At 43.3% G+C, this 20,951-nt stretch overlaps 1 protein-coding gene across 1 annotated transcript in view; it reads right to left on the minus strand.

Moving 5' to 3' along the window:
• Nucleotides 1-20,951, minus strand: part of cecr2 (CECR2 histone acetyl-lysine reader) — a 34,450-nt gene that overhangs the window by 5,571 nt on the left and 7,928 nt on the right. The window contains exons 2-16 of the mRNA XM_086297970.1: nt 12,490-12,584; nt 10,321-10,504; nt 9,646-9,773; nt 9,373-9,456; nt 8,916-8,983; nt 8,651-8,811; nt 5,561-5,650; nt 4,698-4,857; nt 3,700-3,829; nt 3,558-3,595; nt 2,696-2,787; nt 2,427-2,553; nt 1,363-1,733; nt 1,102-1,248; nt 192-984 (exon numbers count right to left, since the gene is read on the minus strand). Of these exons, the coding sequence (XP_086154096.1) occupies nt 192-984; nt 1,102-1,248; nt 1,363-1,733; nt 2,427-2,553; nt 2,696-2,787; nt 3,558-3,595; nt 3,700-3,829; nt 4,698-4,857; nt 5,561-5,650; nt 8,651-8,811; nt 8,916-8,983; nt 9,373-9,456; nt 9,646-9,773; nt 10,321-10,504; nt 12,490-12,584 (2,668 nt within the window). The remainder of the gene's footprint in view (nt 1-191; nt 985-1,101; nt 1,249-1,362; nt 1,734-2,426; nt 2,554-2,695; nt 2,788-3,557; nt 3,596-3,699; nt 3,830-4,697; nt 4,858-5,560; nt 5,651-8,650; nt 8,812-8,915; nt 8,984-9,372; nt 9,457-9,645; nt 9,774-10,320; nt 10,505-12,489; nt 12,585-20,951) is intronic.

Consider the following 20,951-nt stretch of genomic DNA (forward strand, 5'->3'; position numbering starts at 1 on the left):
AAGATATCAGCAAAAATGTAACCAAACTGATGAATATTCAATTTGCTGCTTACTGGGAGAAATAATTAAAGTCAAATTGTAAGAAGTACTTGACAGAAGATGGGGGCTGTGCTGATTAACAAATGAGACACTAGAGTCTAGTGCTCTATCACGCAGACTGGTGAAATACAGCAAGAGAAGGTCAGGTCTACCTTTGGGGTGCAAGTTTGTCTGCTGGGGAGGCTGTCTATCTGGGCCTTTGTCTCTAGCAGGATGCAGCAGCTGAACCTCAGGGGCAGGGGGGAGCTGTTGAGAGGGGTGAGCTGGGATGCTGCCAATTCTTGATGGGGGCCCAGGCTGCTGAAAGTTGCCTGTGTGCTGATGAGGGGCACCAGCAGGGGGTCCAGAAGAGGCTGACAGCTGCTGCAGGGCCAGCATCTCTGGGCTTTCCAGCATGGAAGCCAAGCGTGTCCTGCCGGAGGAGTCTGAGTGGGGCACAGTGGGACGTGCAGACATGAGCCCAGGGGAGCTGGCTGCTGCAGTCATTTGAAACTGGGCATTGGAAGGATGGTTGGGATATCCGGCAGCTTCTGGCCACGGTTTATGACCCACAGGTGGGGGGATTCCACCATAACTAAAGTTGCGCTGGTTCACCATGTTTGGGTCTTGAATAGACATGCCGCTGGGCCTCTCCTGCCCCTGTTGATTCATACCACTCCACATAGTAGGTAGTGGCATGCCAGCAGGTCTCAAGCCTGGGTAGTTGTGCTGAGGTGATCCTTCCGGGCCTGAGAACCTGTTCCCCATAGGATGCACAGTGTGGCCCTCTGGACGGTGGTGGGATGGGTAGATGCTGGCCTCAGGAGGAGCTCCAGGCTGTAGGGTCATGGGACGTGGTCCTAAGCATGGGCCATGAGTCGGACCCATGTACGAGTGCTGCTGCTGGTTTGGATCTGGACCCACTGGATACCTAGGCCCCATGTGGTGTGGCTCAATCATGCGTTGCTTGGAGGAAAAAAGGAAAATAAAATATGAAATATCTGGCTTTGTCTGTTATAACAGCATCAAGATGCATCATACACACAATTAGGTGGTTGGTTGTGTGTAATAGGTCAAGCATACCTGAATGTTAAAGTTGTGAGGCAACTGGTTTAAGTTGGGGTCTCCTTGTCTAGAAAAGTGAACCTGGTAGGCAAAGCGGGGATCCATGGCCATTCTTTGGGCATACATGTGTGGACCATGAGGCCCAGGGGGACCAGGCTGACGGAGCTGTTAAAATAAAGAATTTATTATATTTTACCCCTCTTGCATTTCAGACAGGAATTAAGACTCCCAATAAATAAATATATTTAAAAAAAGGATTAAAGTCTTATCTGTGGATACCTGTTGCCCTGGGTGGTATAACCCCCTGATATCTCCTTCCCGGATATGCTGCTGGCCTGGAGGCAAGCTGTGCGGGTGAGGGGGGCCGTTAGCCCAATGAGGATGCAGCCGTGCCAGCCTGGCATCCTCCTCTGAAGTTGCGCTACTTTTGCCCTTTTGTGAGCTTCGCTTACGTTGTACTTGCTCAGTAGCCCTGATCAAGCTTTCAGGCCCGAAAGCTTTGCTGTTACGGTTGCGTTTTCTTTCCTTGCGCTCCTTGTCTTCTCGACTGATGTGGAACTCTTCGTCCGTGTCACCATCCTCAGATGGAAAATGTTTTAATAAGGCTCGGCTAAAACAACGCTCCAGAGACTCGGCCATGATAGTGTATTCTGAGGACAGGAAGACACCAACATCAGCGATTCTTTTGTGATAAAACCCTGAGAACTTTTTTTTTTTTTTTTACATAAACGCACATCTTCAGCAAAGGAACAAACATACATCACATGTCTATAGCATCTACTCATATACTCAAAGAATAACGCTTCATTTACATGCAGTCACTCCCACAAATAGCCACTCATGAAGTGACCATTAGGTGAGACACATACCAACAGAGCACAAAAATCCTGTCTTGTCCTGGCCCAGTGCTAACCAGCTGACCAAGTCAGAGGGCGTAAGTTTGACCCTTGCTCCTTCAACCCCTTCCCTCTACTCTTGCCCCACCCTGGGCCTCCTCACCACTCACCTCCCCCCATTCCCTGAGGAGAGTATTCAGTTGGATGGATGGCTCCAGACAGGGGGCTTAGGGGCTGGAATGTTTCTCTGGCACTGCAGGACTTGAATCCCCCAGAGCACTCGAGCACAACTCAATCACTCCTCATTAATCACTGTCAAGGCTGCCCCGGCCCCGGCCCCAACACAGTACTAAGACCGCCCCCCTTTCTTCTGCGATCTCTCCCACTCTCACCCCCTGCGTCTCAATGTCCATATGAAATTCTTTTTTCAAAATGCATCCATAACGCAACGGATTTTGATGCCTTTAACAAAGTTATTTTAAAAATGGTTTAGAATGCTTAATTTACCGCTGTCTTCTCCATTGTACTCGACACAGTTTTCAAACATCAGCTTCACGTCGGAAACAAACTCCTCCTTAGCGACATACTCCCCGTTATTGAGCTTTCTCTCAATTGTGGATAGGTCCATAGGAGTCTGAAATTAGAACGACAATAAAAATAAAGCAATTAAAATTATGAATCAATAAACTTTATATATGCATTAATGCACAAACCAGACTGATACAAACATGAAGCCAATGTCACACATTTGTAAAAACAACAACAGTATTCTGTACCTGGATGATCTCATGATAATTGGGAGCATAGGAGTCGTCAACGGGCTCCAAGAAAGGCCAAGAATCTTTATGGGCTTTCAGGGCTTCAAGCACTGAAGAACAGAGTAGAACAGACATTGACTGTAAATTCACATCGACATGTTTTAAACCCAGCAACTGCATTTAGTATGGAAAGGGAAGATGTAAGATTTTTGGAAATAATGTCACAGACCCCGACATTGGTTCTAAAAACAAAAATAAATATCAACCAACGGTATCACTAAACTCGTATACAGTTTGTGGCTTATTCCTGCTTGTTTGCCATTACAATGGTGTGTTATGACGAGGAGTAAAAAGCATGAAACATGTAAGCCGAACCATAATTAATACCTTAAAACTGCCAGCATTTGAAGTGGATAACATTAATTATTGTGTAGCAGTGTTGTTTTTCTGTTGAGGATATGCTGCTGGTAAATCTAAGGCCCTGGTATTCCTACAAAGACTAAAACTGCTCAGGTACAGTTAAGGAGCACAGCTCAATCCCCGCAGGCATCACCTCAAATCCACGGATAAAGCTCCAGCGTCAGACACCAAAGAGATTTTGCATCTTTGCCTGATGGGTCAGAGCCATTCTCTTTACACAAAGACCAGCTGTTACTTGTGTGTTGCTTTGAGTAACAGTTCCACTTCATTGTCAACTAAGGAAAAGAAACCGCTGGTCTTACTTTCTGCAATAGCTGTTCTTCTTTTTACATACTTTCTATAAGCAGCCAACTTCTGCTTCCCGTTTACACTACCACACATCTGCCCAGATGACGTGAATTGTCATGTGACGGGTACATACATGTAAACATAGCAACAGGTAATAATTCTGCAGGCATACCTTTATAAAGAGCAGTGTAGTCATCATCAATTTCATAGCTGAAATGTTGAACATACGGCATGTTAGACGGGCTAAAATAACAGCAATCATGAGTCGCTAAAGCAGATAGTGAATCTGAAACTAAATGTGAACAACTTCCTACAATTCTTTATTCTTGCGTGTTCTCTGGACGGGAGAGGATGGCTCCAGATTCAGGAGTTCAGGTGGTAGATCTTTTCCTTGAGACAGCAGCCAGGCCTTTTCTTCTCGCATCTTACGCCTTTTTGCACGCTCTAATGGAAAATCGTGAACACAGGGGGCAATTAAAATCACAAATAATGAAAAACGCCGGTCTCAGAGTGCAGGTAAACAATGTTTGATTGCTTATTCAGACCCTACAGTTACAGTATTGATGTCTATTGAGACTGTCGGGAGCATTGATGAAAACCAGGCCTCAGATGTGACACGCAGCAGCAGCAGCTCAGATAAGTGAAGGAGAACGATTCATCGGCCATCTTTTCTTAGGCCAAGTTGATCAAAAGAGCAGAACAGAGCACAGAGAGTGCATATGCATAACCGCTTTATCTTTCAACATGAAAAGCACAGAGGCCTGGCAGCCCCCCTGCCGTTTGGATTAAAGATGTTTGAAGGAGGATTCCACATATGCAATACACAGAGTGTAGGGCCAGGTCCTGCTGTTCATCTATAATACAATAATGAGGCTCCTCTACTGAAGCACAATCAGCAGTTCATTAACCCTTGACAGATGACATCAGAGAAGAAGAAGAGTGATCCTGTGATTAAAGGCCCTGAGCATTCCCTTTCACAGTGTCTGTGTACTATACATAAATCTCAAGGCTTCAAATGCTGCTATGCTACTGCAGATTTTTCAGCTGGTGAGAGCCAAAGCACAGCAAAGAAGATGTGAAAGCCTGTGTGGGGAGTGCCCTTCATGATACATTCTGCCCTTGACAGAGCCGCCTACCTGCTGCTGATACATGACTGATGAGAGAATGTGAACTTACTGCTGCTTCTTAATATCTTACAACTTTCTGCATATACTAAAATTCTTGGAAAGAGATTTTTCAAACTTCTTTTAAACACAAACAACATCTTGGCAGTGTGCTACTTGTGTTCCATCTATATCGGTAACCATCTTACCCTCCACAGCTTTGATCTTCTCTAGCTTCTCTCTCTGCCGTTCTTCCTGCAGAAGCCTTTCCTCTTCTCGTCTCTGCTCGGCCAGCAGGACCTGCCTGTCCAGCTCTTCATCTTTTTTCTTCTCCTCCTCCTCCTCCTCCATTCCGGCCTTGAGATTGTCCTGGATGCACACACCCACAAAGTCTATTAGTCTACTCTTCTCTCACACCAGGAAAGCTAGATGTATAGAAAACTACACGTTTCTGTACATAAAAGAAACAATCAGGCCCTAAACCAACATATACAGCAGAGAGAATAAATGTACACAGTGCGTGTGCAAACATGTACTGTGCTGGAATGTCTTGCACTAAATATGTCTGTGGAGGTTCTCAGTCATCCAGGTCATAGTAGTCAAAGGAGCTTGCAAAGAAAAGCGTCTGGACTTCTTTAAGTTGCTTGAAGACGTTTCACCTCTCATCCGAGAAGCTTCTTCAGTTCTAAGGTCAAATGGTGGAGAGTGAACACACCCGAAACTCTGGCTGATTGGGACCCACACCCAGTTTCACACCTTGGCTCAGGCGATTAGAGGATCATCAGGGGGTCCTTTTGTCCCTCTGTGGGGGGTCACTCCCACTAGGTTTATATCTGGGACTCTCCACCATTTGACCTTAGAACTGAAGAAGCTTCTCGGATGAGAGGTGAAACGTCTTCAAGCAACTTAAAGAAGTCCAGACGCTTTTCTTTGCAAGCTCCTTTGTCTTGCACTAAAAACCAGATAAGTGGATGACATGCCCGTTGTATTGCTGAATAAATCGGCACAGCTTATTCTGACATTGTTAGGTGTGTAACACTACCTAAAAAGCATAGCACAGACAAACACTCACCCTCTCCTCGTGTTTTATGTGATTTTGAGAGAACCGCTGGGAAACGCGAACTGGGTTTGGGTCCAGCAGCTTCTGCTTCTGCTCACGCTCCTGAAATAAAAGACATGTAGTTTGGTTCTGCTCCTCATGCCTCTCATGACACACAGGGACTCATGAACTGGAAACTGTTGTGTCTGTAATGCTTTCTCGTCCACAAATGCAACTTTCTTTTAAAACATCACATACGGTTTGTGTAATTCATTTTGTCTAAAGCCAACACACTGACAGACACTCTGGTGTTGCAGTGCAGCAGTGACTATAGCGAAGTCATTGATTTATTTCTCCCATCCCCCAAGTGACTCTCTCACCTTTGCTCCCTACTCTTCCATCTCTGCTTGGGAAGAAAATTAACATACTTGCACCAAAAAATAAATCACAACCTGTGTGATATTATTGTTAGCTTGTGGTAGTGTACAATCTGTTCTACAATAGCCTATCTGGCAACTTTTGAGCAGGGAACTTCATCCAAAATATACAGTACAGAGCGTGGAGGGTTAATGAGCGCTGACGTGTCAGAGAACCAGTTAGAGCAAACAGAAAAGGAAGGAAACACCAGCCAACAGAGCGCCAAGTGGTTTCTGAAATCCTGTCTATATCAGGGACTGTCCCCTGCAGCTTATGTCAGAGTACATCCAGGATGTAGGACTATTAAGGGCTGCCACCCTGGCACAGGTAACACCTTGCTAGATAACAAGTAGAGAGTCCTAAATATGCATTTGCCGCTATATAAACAAAGTCAGACTGTCTGTGCGTGCAGGTAGGGAAGCAAACAAATGAGGAAGGAGCCCACTGTGGAGAAGATTAAAATGAAAAAATACTGTTAAAGGAGACAGATGTTTACAACCTAACGTGCTTTCTAAAACTAGATAATGTTTTCAAACACCATCTTTTCATAAAAAATGAAAATAAGATCATGTCTGCCGTTGTCTCAAGCGGTCCATCGTGACACGTACCTATCAACGGGTCCACTTTAGACATGCTCTTACTGGAAAAGATTCACCTGATGTGAGCAAGGTAGCAGCGCAAGCCCACGTGGTCACTATGAATCAATGGGACAATTAGCTGTGGAACTATCACATGGGCGCAATCAGAAAGCACACGGACTCTGTATCAGGGAGCTGGCAGGCTACAGACGTCTTACACCCAATCACACTGAACAATTGGGTTCTCACATTTGCCTCCGCCTGGTAATGTGTAGAAAAGTTCAGGGCGGCAGTCCACATGTGTGCTTGAGAGCCCCCGCGCCGCCTCTGTCTCGCCTCAATGGGAAACACTGACATCTCCCCAGGCTTCACAATTCTTCCCCGTATTACCGCAAGTCCATCATCTGACACGCACACACATGATCGAGTGCCTCTGGTGTCACCACTTAGAGAGGTCGACAGAATCCTGCAGCACAGCAAAGCTGTCACTCAAGAGTCTCCATTCTGCCCCAAGGTGAGCTCCTGCCAGCTGTCAGTGCTCCGTGAAATGGCTGATGACAGCAGACTGAGACATGTGGAAGATTTGGGAGAATATACACACTGACACTCATGTGAACACAGAGATATTTATAGCCACACATCAGGCACTAACACATACTTTGAGAGAGAGCAAGACAAACAATCCTACAAAATGGCCATGCAAAACAGATCACAGTGCAGGCTGCAAACTACATGTACGTACTACATGCAGCCTTGTAGAAGCTGTATATCACACAGACACTTTCCCCTTTGCTGTTATTTCAAAGTGCAAACAAGTATTTACAAAACTTTCATTTCATAGCACAGACTACCAAACAGAAAAAGTATACATGCACCATTTCTGAAAAGCTTTCATTTCTGGTTGTCTAATATAAATTTGGTCTATGCAGCAAATCAAGCACAGAATCTATACACCATCACAGCGGCAGTGTAATTAATATAATTACCAAGCACAGCATCCTAATGTGATCTCCTGCTGTGTGATCTATATTATAAATAAGAAGCTCACTATGGGAATGTGCATTCCTTTAATTGAATCTGTTATTTGAGCAAATTTAAATTAATCCGTTTTCACCCCATACTGTGATCGCGTTTGGCAGAGAGCCATCTCTTCAAGTCCAGAGTGCGGCGGCGCAGAGGAAACGCCAACAAGCCAAAAACCCCTCATCCAGCTCTACTTATATTATGTAGAGAAGCTATAGACAGACTTTGAATGCCATAGAAATGTGCGCACAAGTAGAACAGCAGAGGGTGTGACTGATGAACGACTCAACCAAATTCACTCATTCATAACCATTTGCAATTACTGAGTGACCTCTCGGCTGACATTAACCTGCCTTCAGGATTCTTGACTTCAATGCTGATGACGGCAGAAAAAGGATCGTTCCTATAGCAACAGCCACGGCTGGTTATACATCACTGGAGTAGACAGCATCCACTGATCTTTATGCAATCAGGTGGGATCAAAACAGGAACCTAGGTTTTCTCGACTAGCTGTAGCCGTCAGTGACTCAAATTAATTCCTTTGCAAAGTAAAGAAAGCAGTGCTGGCTTAGACATGCTGGAGCAGAGTGTGCATATCATCTCCCATTAAAGCACTCAACACCAATTATACCTTAACCGACATATGACCAATCCCAAAAAACTGACTAGGGACCAGCTTTCCTTGACTCCACCTATTGTGTAGCACAGTCGAGAGGTCCTACAAACAACTATTGTAAGACAACCAGAAGATAAAAGCAGCTGAACTGAGATGAAGGAATATCAGTAATCTTAAAACCCGAGATTAGATTAAGAAAACAGGAAGAAAGAAAAGACAGCAGTCAAGTGTACATCAATAAAATTCAATTTGCATATTCAAATGTCATCACTGTCACATTTGGGATGTCTCATTTAGCCGTTTATGAGCTGGTATTTCATCAAAATCGCCCTGGCGCTTGTGACTTGTCACACAAACGAGGACAAATTAAAGTCTGTGTATAATCGCTTTCATATTAACGAATCTACAGCCTATCAAAAACAGAGGACGCATAGAAGGCGTTGTATGCTGGTGTAATGGAGACTGATGGTGGTGTCTCTGGTGTCTGACCTTGTGCTCAATCATGTTGCTGATCTCAGGCAGGAAGTTTTGGCTAATGACACGGTAGAGGTGGCGATCCTGTGGGGAGGTTTTGTCCTTGATGCTTTCTGCCAGACTGAGCCACTGCTCCTCTGTATCACACACCAGCGACCAAGCGCCTCGCTTACGGCCTGCACAGGAAAGAAAGGAAAAACAACATCGGCCCACTGATTCTAGGGAAAAATGCAAACAAAGGGAAAAAAATGTCAGGATATAAAGCACAAAGTTTCTTTACCTGTGGTTGGGGGAAGATCTTCCAATTCATGTTCCATCTTCATCTCTGGCACATCACTTTCCACCTCACTGTAAGAAATATAAAGCCATGAAGTCCCTACAAAAAAATGGCATGCTTAAAAGTAACTCTGGTATAAGAGCTGATCCTCCACAACTACTTTTTGGAATTAATTAAAATTCCTCGCTACACACATGGTGAGAATATGGTTAGAGAGCGTGTGCTCAAGAAATACTCCATTAATCATTTATTACATTTTGGGTCCAGCAGTAGGATAAAGGTCAAGTCAACAACTGACTGAGAGCAAAGGACATGAAGACCCAGATCATCAAAACCTGGGCGAGTATCGTTTTCACACGGGAAACAGACAAGCTCATCTGCACAGCACATGCCCAAATCTAAACGTCTGTGTCTCCGCCCTGTTAGTACTGACCGCAAAGTTTTTCTTGTTTTTGTTTACCTTGGTGAATCTTCCAGCTTTCTCTTCTTTGGTGGTCTTCCACGTTTCTTTTTCTCTGGTAATGTTAGTTCTGTTGTTTCATCACTGGGGAAAAAAAAAAAAAAAAAAGCAGGTTAAAAGGTTAAAAGTACAGCTTAGGTAGGAATAAAAGACAAGTAAATTAACCCTTAAGAGGACTCTAAACAAGTGGTAAAATTTTATTTCAACTGAACACTTCAACATTCAGCTAAGTGCAGATGATTCATTCTTGGTTGACAGAAAAAGAAGCATTACCTGTGTTTTCCTACTTTCTTTGTCACTGGCTCTTCTTTGTACATGCGAGTGCCGTAAAAGTACCAGTAGAGGGCTCCATTTCCATCCTGCCCCAGGGGTTCCACCCTCAGGCTGTCTGCATCCAGGCCCTGGAGGTGGCGGGGGTGGGGATATAACATTTCTTAAATAATATGCAGTGTGTCATCAGAGGGTGATGTCATTTTAGCTCTTTGATCGTACAGAGGCGTGAATCATGTGCTGACAATAAGTACTTTCGATATCTTGTTAAGAGTGTTCATGAATTATAGCAGTTTACAGTTTAAAAATTAGAAACCGATTGACAGTACAGGGGTAAAGCCTCAGATTATGATAACTCCACCTTAGTTCATGGCAGTAAATATACTTTTAAAGAACAGTAAAACTAAGATCTTGCACTCTTAGGCCAAAGTTAAACGAGGCAGCTGCTCAGTGACAAATATATCTGACTATGCTTTAAAGCTGAACAGCTGGGTGAACGAAATCATTCATCATGTTGTCAAAAAAGCAAACTTTAACAGTACACATGTACACAACTCGGCAGCATTAATGGAGCATGGAACCTTTTATGTACAATTACTGACTCAATACTGAGTGAATGTTTAACTCTTTAATAAATTGTGAATACATTATTATGATCACATGTATTCTTTTAGTCACCTTAAGCAGGTCAAAGACATCAGCAGCATCCAGACGGTAATCACACAGCCGGTGCAGCAGTTCCACCTGAGTGCGAGGGGGTAAGCTCTCAAAGGGCCCCTCTCGAAGTGGGTTGGGTTTCCCCTCTTCCAGCTCCCAGCGGTAGCTGATGATGTCGTCCAGGTAACTGCTAAATGCCTGGGGGCTAAACAGTAGAGCGGCCTTACTCATCTCTGCCGTATTGATTTTTAGATGTCACTCTACTGGGTTAGCTACACCTCGAGTAAATTTGTCCTTTTACGCATCTTAATCATGAAAGATTATTAAATCAGAATTAAGCACTAGCTGCATGTCAAAAATAACAATCCAACACAGGGCTTCACTTTTGTACTGAGATTTCTATGGATGGCTAGATTCAACCAATTCAGTTGCAAATCTTGGCACTGTAAACCCAACGCAGCATGCTTCAGTACAAACTAGCATCGCTTTCTAGGAAACAGGCAAGGTTCACACTATCATACAGGCTGGAAAAAGAGAGGAGGTGGGGCTGGTTTAAAAAAGAAGAAGAAAAGGACTAGTTTCTTTGAAGGGGAGTTGTGTTGTATCTATGAGTGAAAACTGGTAAATAAATGTTGGTTCCGGTTCAGGTCTAGCCGATTAATCTGTACCGTTCAGTTCCAGCTCACATGAACAGAACAAGAGCTTGGGGCAAGGGTGAGCATCTATGGAACAGCACAGAGAAAGAGGGAGAGAAAAAAAATGGCTTATCTTGAAAGAGCAGCGTGCACTTTTCACACAGCTGCAGGCTCGCCCCTCCTCACTACTACCCCATCTCTCTCCTCCTTTCTGTCCTTCGTTTTCTCCGACATCCTCCCTCCCTTCTTTCCCCCGCTCCGGCAGAGCGTTTAACGCGTGCGGATGAAAAGGGCAGCTCTGTGAAAGGCCAGGGCTGAGCAGCCACCCCCAGGATGCCAGAGCCTGTCCAGTCCAATAAAGCAGGCTGTCCTCTTGTTACCGGCTGCCTGGCTGGAAAAACTGGATCACTCCTGCTCTGTGCTTATCACTGTACTGTACCACTATGCTACTCTATAACGATGGGTTAGATTAACAGGCGTATCGAAGGGGAAGCCCCATGGGAGGTAGAAAACATTTGCGGATTTGAATAACAGCCTCTGCTTCGCGTTCACTTTCTCCCACCACTTTATAGAAAAGTTTCTGTGGCTACGCCGTTTTCGGATCACCGCGGTAGTAAACATGATGTCACCATACCACCTATCACTACTTTCAGCGCTCCTTATGGTGACTAAGTTCTGACTCCTCAGTGAGTTATTGCGCTCGTGACTCAGACTTCCTATGAAGCTTCCTGGGTATTATGACTAATTTGAAGAAGATGGAAAGACAAGTTTTATCTTGACACATTTAAGTAAAAATGGTAATTCTTTTCCATTGTGCCTCTGCTTCATTAAAAAAAACAAAAAACTCTAAATTTGAATTCCAACTTCCACCACTACTTAGACCTACAGTCAGCTATGAAGTAAATTTCCCACGCCACTTGGGGCAGTTTTAAGCAGCAGGAAAATGTGAATGTTCCTGCTTATATTCACCTATTTATTATCTTTCAGAACAAATGTAACTAAAAATATTAAACATACTATAAGAAAGCCAAACATCAGCCATCTACACACTGCCTCATTTAACACGTTCAATTATGTAAAAGTAGCTAAAGTTGGACATGGTCCTACACTCAAGACTCCATGATTAGGAGAGTAAAACTGGGCTTAAAATTAAATGTTAATGTTCTTACCCTCATTGTTTAGAAAACTGTAATAAGTTTTGCTTTATTTCTAAAATGTGAAAAGATTTAAGGGGACCTCCTTACTGTACTGGACAGCGATCTCAGCTCTGAAATGTGCACACCTCTATCTGCAACAAGTCAACTTGTTGCATTTTTATTATGTCCAAATAAACTTTGGTTCAACCCCGGGGTTCTATCATGAATCAAAACTTTTTCGGTCGTCCCCTTCAGACACGTGTTTCTTGCCAAAAGTGACCTACGTCACGATGCCAGCCGTGTTACGCATCCCACGTCTGAAAACGGCTTATGTGTTACAGGTGGTGTTACACAAGCAGACCTGATGTGACCTGGCAGCGTTTGCTATATGCCAGGTTCTTTTTCTATTCTTTACTTACGTGATGTCAGTGCGCTGGTAGCATCCCTGCAACAGACAGGCAACGAGATCCCCAAGGAAATCCAAGTCCTGTTCTGACAGGGCTTTCTCCAGCTCCTGGACACAGAGGACACAGTCAATCAACATGTGAAGAAACTACAAGCACTTAGCAAGCGATAACTGTGCAAACATGCCGATTTGCGCAATAATGGAAGCAGAGAAATGCATCTCGCAAATGAAAACTATCTAAAAAAATAAATAAATAAATAAAAGGCAAAAGTAGTGTGACTGGGAAATAAACAGGTGGCTTTCTGTTGGCCACTATAAAGGAAGTGGTATGTGATCAAAATGGAGAAACTGCTGGGATGAGTGTAAGGTAAGCTGGCAGATTTCGGTGGGAGGTGTAACAGCTAGAGCTCGCATCCTGTCTCATTAAGGCGTCTTGGTTTGCTGGTGCTTGTTGGGCTGTAGCTGAGGTTCAAGTTCAGTCATGACCCCTCTCCTGCCTGGCATTGTGTTATAGTCATTTAGGTTTTATGAAGCGGCAATAACCGGCAGAGCAAAATCTCAAAGATCTGAAAGCACCAAGAAAGGACAGCAGGCAGCAGAGACCAAGAGCTACAACACAGACATGCCCCTTCTCCTCTGCTGATCAACCAAGACACTGGACACCACACAGCTTCCCAGCATGCACAGCTCTCCTTGATCACACCCAAGGACTCTGAAGTTGAGCCAGAGGGAAGAGAAGGAAATGCAAATGAACAGTGTTCCATCAACCTAGTGTCCGTTTCATTTAAAAGCACCCTCCCGCAGGATACAGAGCAAACTCTTCAAAGCTCATACAGACGGCTCGCAGCTAACCACTCCCACCCCTAATAACCATTGCTTTCACACCAACAACTTCTGTTGTTGGTGTCACTCTTGCCCCTCTTTCACAAGTACTTCTGCACCTGTAGTACTTGTGAAAGTCCTATAAATGCTGATCGGTTCTCTCAGCTTTAACCAGGGAAAAGAAATGACGCATCAATTACTTAAGGTCCTTAAAGGTCAGTGTACACACCTCTTTGCTGTGGAAATGACAGAAGCCGGTACACAACAAGTTGGCTCAATGAAAAAACAAAAAGAGCCAAAAACAACAAGGTTGTGAAAGAAGTTGAAAAACAGGATAAGATCAACGTTTCTGCTCGAGGTTAGGAACGTAAAGAGCATGAAGGAAAAACGAAAGAAAAAATGCAAACCAGGAGGGCGAGTTTCATAAGAGCGGATAAGAATCACGTCTCGTGATTGAGAAGAACAGCTCATTATGTTTACAAGCGCACTGAGGCTATTTTAAAAGCCTGAAGATTGACATGGTCACAGTGACCACAGTCAGACTGTAATGGATTTTAGGTGTACGGCTTAAACTGTAGGCTTTACGAGTGCGTGACTGCCAGGAGCAAATCAAAGTCTATTTTAAGTTCTGAAGTAGCCAGACATGTAAGATTTACCGACCACAACTTTTGCCTTGTTGTGGTTAAAAACGAGGCACAATTTCTTGTCAAGGCCAGTGCATACCAATAATTGGGTGATCATTACCAACCGTTTTAAATACTACAGAATTGCATTTGTATTTCTACAGCATTTTTGACAAGTTTAATAAATCTCCTGGTTGTGCAGCACATGCTACAAGACCAGGAGTAACAGTGATAGACAAACTCACAGTAATGTAAGCAAGACTGCATTTAAGGACATTATTTTGCCACTTTGCTTCGAGTTATGAAAATCAGGTTGGAATACCTTCCTAAACGGCAGTACTGTGTACTGTATATCAAGTATAGATCAGGTAGACCGAGGTTTAACAATAGAGACTCCTTAAAGTTCTTAACATGTGCTCAGGCTAGCTCACTCATCATGGGGTGGTCACATATGCAGAAGAGCTCTTTCGCAGCGCGAGCTAACTCTGGATACAAAGACACACATGGGCGTTTGTCTGTAAGCGCATGTGCATAGGACGCAGTGAGATCCTGTGTCATGCTCTTCCACTTCCAGGTCCCCTGTCAGGCAGCCTCTGGGCCAAAGTGAGCACATCCATCAGAGACAAACCGCACTTTGATCACACTTTGAAAAAAGCCGGGGCCAAGGCTGGGGAAAGAGTTCAGAGTTGAGTACAGAACAGCAAGTGGAGGGCTCGCTGCAGCCCACTGGATGAACAACTCTTCCCTAACTTTGAAGTGCCACACAGTCTGTCAGATGGCAAAGGGAGGGGAAATTACTGGGGTCTATTTGCTCTTTCTTCTCTCACCCATCCATTGACCAATCCCTCTGTGGCCTGTTGCTAACAAACAGTTAGCACGATAAAGGACTGCAAGGGACACCGCTGCAGCTGGAAGCGTCCTGTGGGAACCTTTTGCCTCGATAAGCACATGCACACACGCAACGCAGCACCCAAACTCACTGCACTGACACTATAGATAACAGGAAAAAAACACACCAATGACAATTCATTCAAACGTGTACTTTGACTGCCTAACATTAATGATCAATGGGGCCGAACGATAAAAAAGCTGAATAATTGATAAGATATAATTTGGCTATAATTTGCATAAATCAAGGTGAGCTGTCAGATTTATTGGCAAGATACTGCTGTGAAAAACCGGCTATTCATTTCAGATACTGGGACAAAGATTGGAGGGTGAGTCAAGGTTTAGTCAAAAGGTGTGTGTCATCACTTCACTCCCTCTGTAGGCCTGGCTTGCAATCAGCAATTCGCCCTGAAGGTATTTGCCACTTCTTTCACCAGACGCCCCTGCTGTTTCTCTCTCTGCTCCTCTCACTGGCTTAACCTCTTATTCCTCTCTTTCACACCATTTTCCTCCCCCTGCCCTGCTGCCCAGTGTCTACAGGGCCTCTGAGGCATTCTATTATTCCCCTGACAACACCCTTGCTCCACTCTCCACCCCGCATTTTCCTTTCTCCATCTTCCTTATCTGTCCTCTCCCTCCGCACATTATCCACACCCAAACCAGTTGTTGGCTTCACTGGAGCTGAGGGCAGAATAGCAAAGTAGAACTCATTTGGCAGGTATTCTCCGCACTACATCATCAGTGAGATGGACCGGCCACATCCACTGAAACAACTTAAACTGTTTGGGTCACTGCTTTGTCTATTCAGAGCAGCAGACAAGTGCGAAAAGTAACACCCATGGTGACAATGTGGCTAACCACTTGTTCTTTTCAAAAGGCCCAATCACACCTAACGAGTCTTCATTAACATTTGCAGAATAAAATGCCTACATTCTCAGTTCTGTTATTCAGCCCAGTTGACACTATTACTTCTGAATCTCATTTTTATAAACATGTACAAATTATTGTGTCTAAAAAGGTTCCAGTTACTACTCACAGCATGCCTGCCATGACTAAAGTCAGAACACCAGCAAAGCTTACAGATACAAACAAATGATTGTTTATTCTTCTTCTGTAAAAAAGAAATTAAATTTTGCTATTGAAACTTCTAAATGTATTATTCCATCATTTACACCAAGCTAAATTACTGCATTTTAATGAGACTGACTATAAAAATAGATTAATGATTGTATGTTTTGGCTCCAAGTATCTAACTATTTACAAATGTCCAGTCATCTGTGATAAGCACTTTCAGAGTCTTTGTCCACCTCATGCAGATAACGGTAAAAAGGTATCTTTTTTTATGCTTACGGCCAAGTAAGAAGTGGCAATATAGACATCTCAGGGGAAAGATTATTAAAGCTATACCTATTTAACTGCCAAAACACCCCAGAATTTACAGTCACTTCATTGATAAAACCTACTATTACTTGCAATGTCTTTAACAATATGATTTATACAGGCAACTCCTTATTCAAGAAGAAACCATGACAATAATGTGCTGTGTCTGACTATATCCGACTGTATCTGCCTGAGTCAACAAGTTTCAGTCATTTCTTAATTTCCTCCTCCTTCAAACTTTGTCTAAACATAGACCACAGGCCTGGTTTGGTAACCACGCATCTGTATCAGGGCTGGATTTTGACAAAGAACTTTATACAAATGCCTCCTAGAGACGGTGAAAATAAACACTAAATTTGCAAAACACAAAAGATAAGGAGACATATGGACAAACCAGGACAACGCTTGATTTAAGCTCAATTAAGACTTCTGCAGGAAATAACTTATGTAGTAACTGAAAAACTCCTATGCTTACACCTCAATCTTCCACTCAAGTCGTGGTGGTATGAGTCGCCCCAACATCTCGGGAGGTGCACATCGTGCTACGTAGAAGGTTGTAGCATAGGATTAAAATGGGATTCTGGTTGTGGTGCAAGTTACAACGTAGCTCTGACGCAGAAGCATAATTTTCATGTTAAAAGTTAAATCTTACCCCATCTCTCCAGCTAGTATTGATCCAAAACACATGTGTGTGTTAACAGTTTACTGAGATGTAGACTGATAACTCTCCCAGCTGTATTTAGTACTAAAGGAGGCAGACACGTTCTATCCAGTCACAGCTGTCTCATAAGAGCGGGTCCATCATGGACTGACTGTGTATTCAATAAACCTGCATTATGTGCGGGCACATCTGCTGTTATAAGGGTTACAATGATACCACTGGGACAAAACACAGTCTGACTCTTTGATATGAGAATCAAAGTGGTAAATGTTATGAGACATGAATCAACTGAAAGGAGGAGAAGACCTGACTTTCTGAAAGAAACACTATCAAGGCTAAAAGCAGCCAACAGATTTCAATGCAAAGCAGAAACGCTGCATATCCACATAGAAGTGAAATGTGCTTTTGTCAGTGGATGCTAACGGACCCATCATGTGCCCCAATCCATATCTGCACAGAGAGAAAACCTGAGATAAAATGTGTGCATGTGTGTCTCTGGCCAGTACCACCTGTAGAGTGAAAAAGAAGGGGTTTAGATAAGTGGCATTTTGTATCAGCGGCTCCAAGGTTAAAGCAGATCCTCAAAGCCTTTAATATCTGGAGGTTGGCCTCTCCGGCTACCCTCACAGCAGACACTTTCCATGCCACTGCCGTTAACAGCTCCTCCGGGGTCTATATCACCAACAGTTGGAGGACGTGTGCATGGCTAGCTGGAGGGGGAAGGGATGTCTGTTTGTTGTGTAAAGGCTCCTCTCTTCCTCTCCTATACTTCTTTCTTCATTTCTTCCTCCACCACCCCCCTCCCACTTTCAGCTTACACATGGCTCCTCCAGGAGCCATCATCTGACAACACCCTCCACCCCCGCACGTAACCACCTCCTGCCACATGACAAACATGAACACATAGCCATAACACCACAGGAAAACGCCCTCACATCCTCAGGATGTACGGTTCATCTGATCAGAGGAAAGCATCAACAACTTTTTGTTGGTGCCAAATGCATTTGACTGATTCATCAAAACAAGAACTTCTAAAAATATATATGTATATAATAAATTTAAAATAGTGAAAAAGTAATGCACTTTACACTCAAGATTCACACAAGGCATTCCTACAAGAATTAGATCTCTTCATGGACATATGTGACAAGGAAAACAAACAAAATGAACAAAAAACCCACCAAAAAAAAAAATAATAATAATAATAATAGTTCCATGCAAATTAAACCACTCTTAGAATAGAGACAAAAACAAACATGATACACTCGCAGCTTCTGGGTCAGTTTAAACATTCTGCTAAGTAGGGCTGAACGATTATGTAAAATAATCTAATTGCGATTTTTTGCCCCAATATTGCGATTGCAATGCGATATGCGATTATTTTTTAAGGTCTTTGTCTTCTGTATTATTAAACAAAGACAAGCAATACATCATATAGTATGGCCAATACTATATTACATTAATTTTAAACTGTTCTTTCCTGGAAGACAGACCTCTGTTATGATGACATGAGGTGATGCATGAATTGATGACTGACATTTTTATTTAACTTCTTCAATCACAACAGTATATTTGAACATACACAATAGTTTATTTTTAGCTTACAAACATCTGAGCATAAAGTGCTGACAAGGAACCCTGGTGTAAACATTAAAATGAAAGTCAGTGCAATGTGCAGATTGCAGAAATATACATAAACAAAATCAGTGGCTTTACCACACTCAGTTTTTCGACATCTGTGAACTACTAGACAGTCATTCAATTAAAAAATAATATTAAATAAATAAAACTAATAAATAAAAAATACACACATCTTACTGATCTCTGCAGTCAGTAACATTACACATAAAGTGCAAACATAATAGCAATTGTATAAACACACACACAAACACGCCTTTAAAGTTTAAAGGCGTGAAATTGGACGGTCTAGTTCTGATTAGCGTCACCGCTGTCTCGGTGGAGTTTAATAAACTCGGCCGTCTGCTTCTTGCTATCTAAAATATAACCAGACACTGGTGTAAATTCTCGACTGTCTCACACGTCTGTTTAATAAGTTTTCTGTTTGACATTTAGTCAGCTGTGTGAAAACCAAGGAGGAACCCACCCGGGGGATTAATAAAGTTTTATTTTATCTAATCTAATAACTTTAATCTCAGCCAAACCGATTTACTCACGAACAAACAAAACACTGAAAAAAGCCCAACAATAACATTTTTAGGTTGTCTAAGTGACTTATATATTACGTTTAACCCGAGCAGCGAAACTCCGCGGTGATCTGAAAATGATGTGCCGGGAGTTGTGCCGTTCTCGGCCGCATCAGTAACCCTCGAGCTCCCGGCTAGCTGTCGAGCTGGTGGGTAGCAGACGCCTCTGAAAACGTCGAAGCACTTTTGCAAATATGGGATATCTTGATAAACCGAGCAGATATTTGATGTTTACACAACTACTTTCTCGCCTGAAAATATGTTAAAAGTTTATTTTGTGACCCAGAAAGATTAGTATGAGTAATTTTAAAACTTAGTAGCGGCCGCCATTGCTGGAAACTGGAGTTTGGCTGGGCCGCGCTATGAATTCTGGGATATGGTAGTAATTTGGACAGCCTTCGGCGCGTCGCTGTGACGTAATCGGTCTACAAATGCGGCCTCAGGAGGATGCAGCCCATGAATTTGGACATGTCCAGAGTATAATCGCAGCCTTTGCGGTTAGAAAATTGCACTTGATCATGTCGCGATATTATCGCAAATGCGATATATCGTTCAGCCCTACTGCTAAGTTTTATTTTAGTATCAGTGTCATGGCCAGGTGGGACAGGTGGCTTGGCTACAGAGTAGGAGACCGCGGGAAGGGAGGAGAGGGATGGGCATTGCACAGATCTTTCCTCAGTTGAGCTCTCTCAGACAGACGGAAACCTTTTACACGAACTACCTCTCCGAGTATGTGGGAGAGGATCATTAAGCACAGGAGAAGGGGAGGCCACCCAGTACAGCGAGCGTTTTGTGTGTTCACTGCCAGCTTTAAGGACACATAGCATCAACTTTCTCATATAAAACTGAGCTTCCTGCTTCAGCTGACATCCCAGTAGAATCATACACACACACGCACGCACAGAGAAAACAGATGGTTCAAACACACACACAAAAAATAAAAATCTCACATGTGTAGGGAGCCTAAAAAGATTGTGAAATATGCGCTGCTAATTCACATAAATGTCAATTATGTGAATTAAAGATCAACTTTGGATCAATTCATTTTACTTAAGGAGATGTACATCTTTCAAACTATAATCTGGGCATGTTTTAAGGTGGGATGGCTGCTGAGTGTAGCACTGCCTTTAAATGGAACATTTCACAGGATAAGATGCGACACAGCACAGGGTCTTATAGCTCTTACAGTTATGCCAAGGTCCCGACTTTCACAAACAGCGACGCAAAAGCTCCTAGGGCCGTGTTCAAACCGACATTAGCCCCTGTGTGAAGGAACCCACCCCCCTAATTCATTTGAATGCTCTGTCGAGGCATCAGAATTGCTGGGGGAGAACAGCGGGCCTTCCAGTAAACACGTTGAACCAGGCCACGCTTTTGCTGTTACAAAATGAAACAACATAACTCGCTGGACCGGTTATTCAAATAAAATCTAACCCTACCCTGATAAACACCCCTCTTCTTTGTGCCAGCACAGCTCTAAAATACTTCCACTCCAACTATTGGAGCAATATTATGTAGATACGTAGGATGTGTTCTGGATTTGTTTTGCAGCTTGATACACTAGTGATCCTGCGACATCTGTCCAGGTACCAGGGATCCTTTAACTCTCATACCAATACTAGTTTCATGTTTCCTAGCCACCTCTTAAACAATTGTCAACATTACTGCATTGCTAAAATCTGTTGACACAAACATTCTCAAAACTGCCTGCATGGTTTTTCTACTACGGTAGCTGACTCCAGGATGTCATTGTGCCATTTTCTCACACAAACACACTCTCACACCTGATGAAAGCCACGCTGTCTGTAAAAACTGCCTCTAGGTCGTCTCCTTATCTGCTGACTTGAGTAACACCATCTCACTGGATGAGAACTTCTTATCATGTTGTTTCTTCGAC

Source organism: Aulonocara sp. 'chitande type north' Nkhata Bay, linkage group LG7, assembly GCF_057382095.1.
Source record: "Aulonocara sp. 'chitande type north' Nkhata Bay isolate Kocher_YH1m ecotype deep benthic linkage group LG7, A_spYH_male_GT1.1, whole genome shotgun sequence".
NCBI lineage: Eukaryota > Metazoa > Chordata > Actinopteri > Cichliformes > Cichlidae > Aulonocara > Aulonocara sp. 'chitande type north' Nkhata Bay.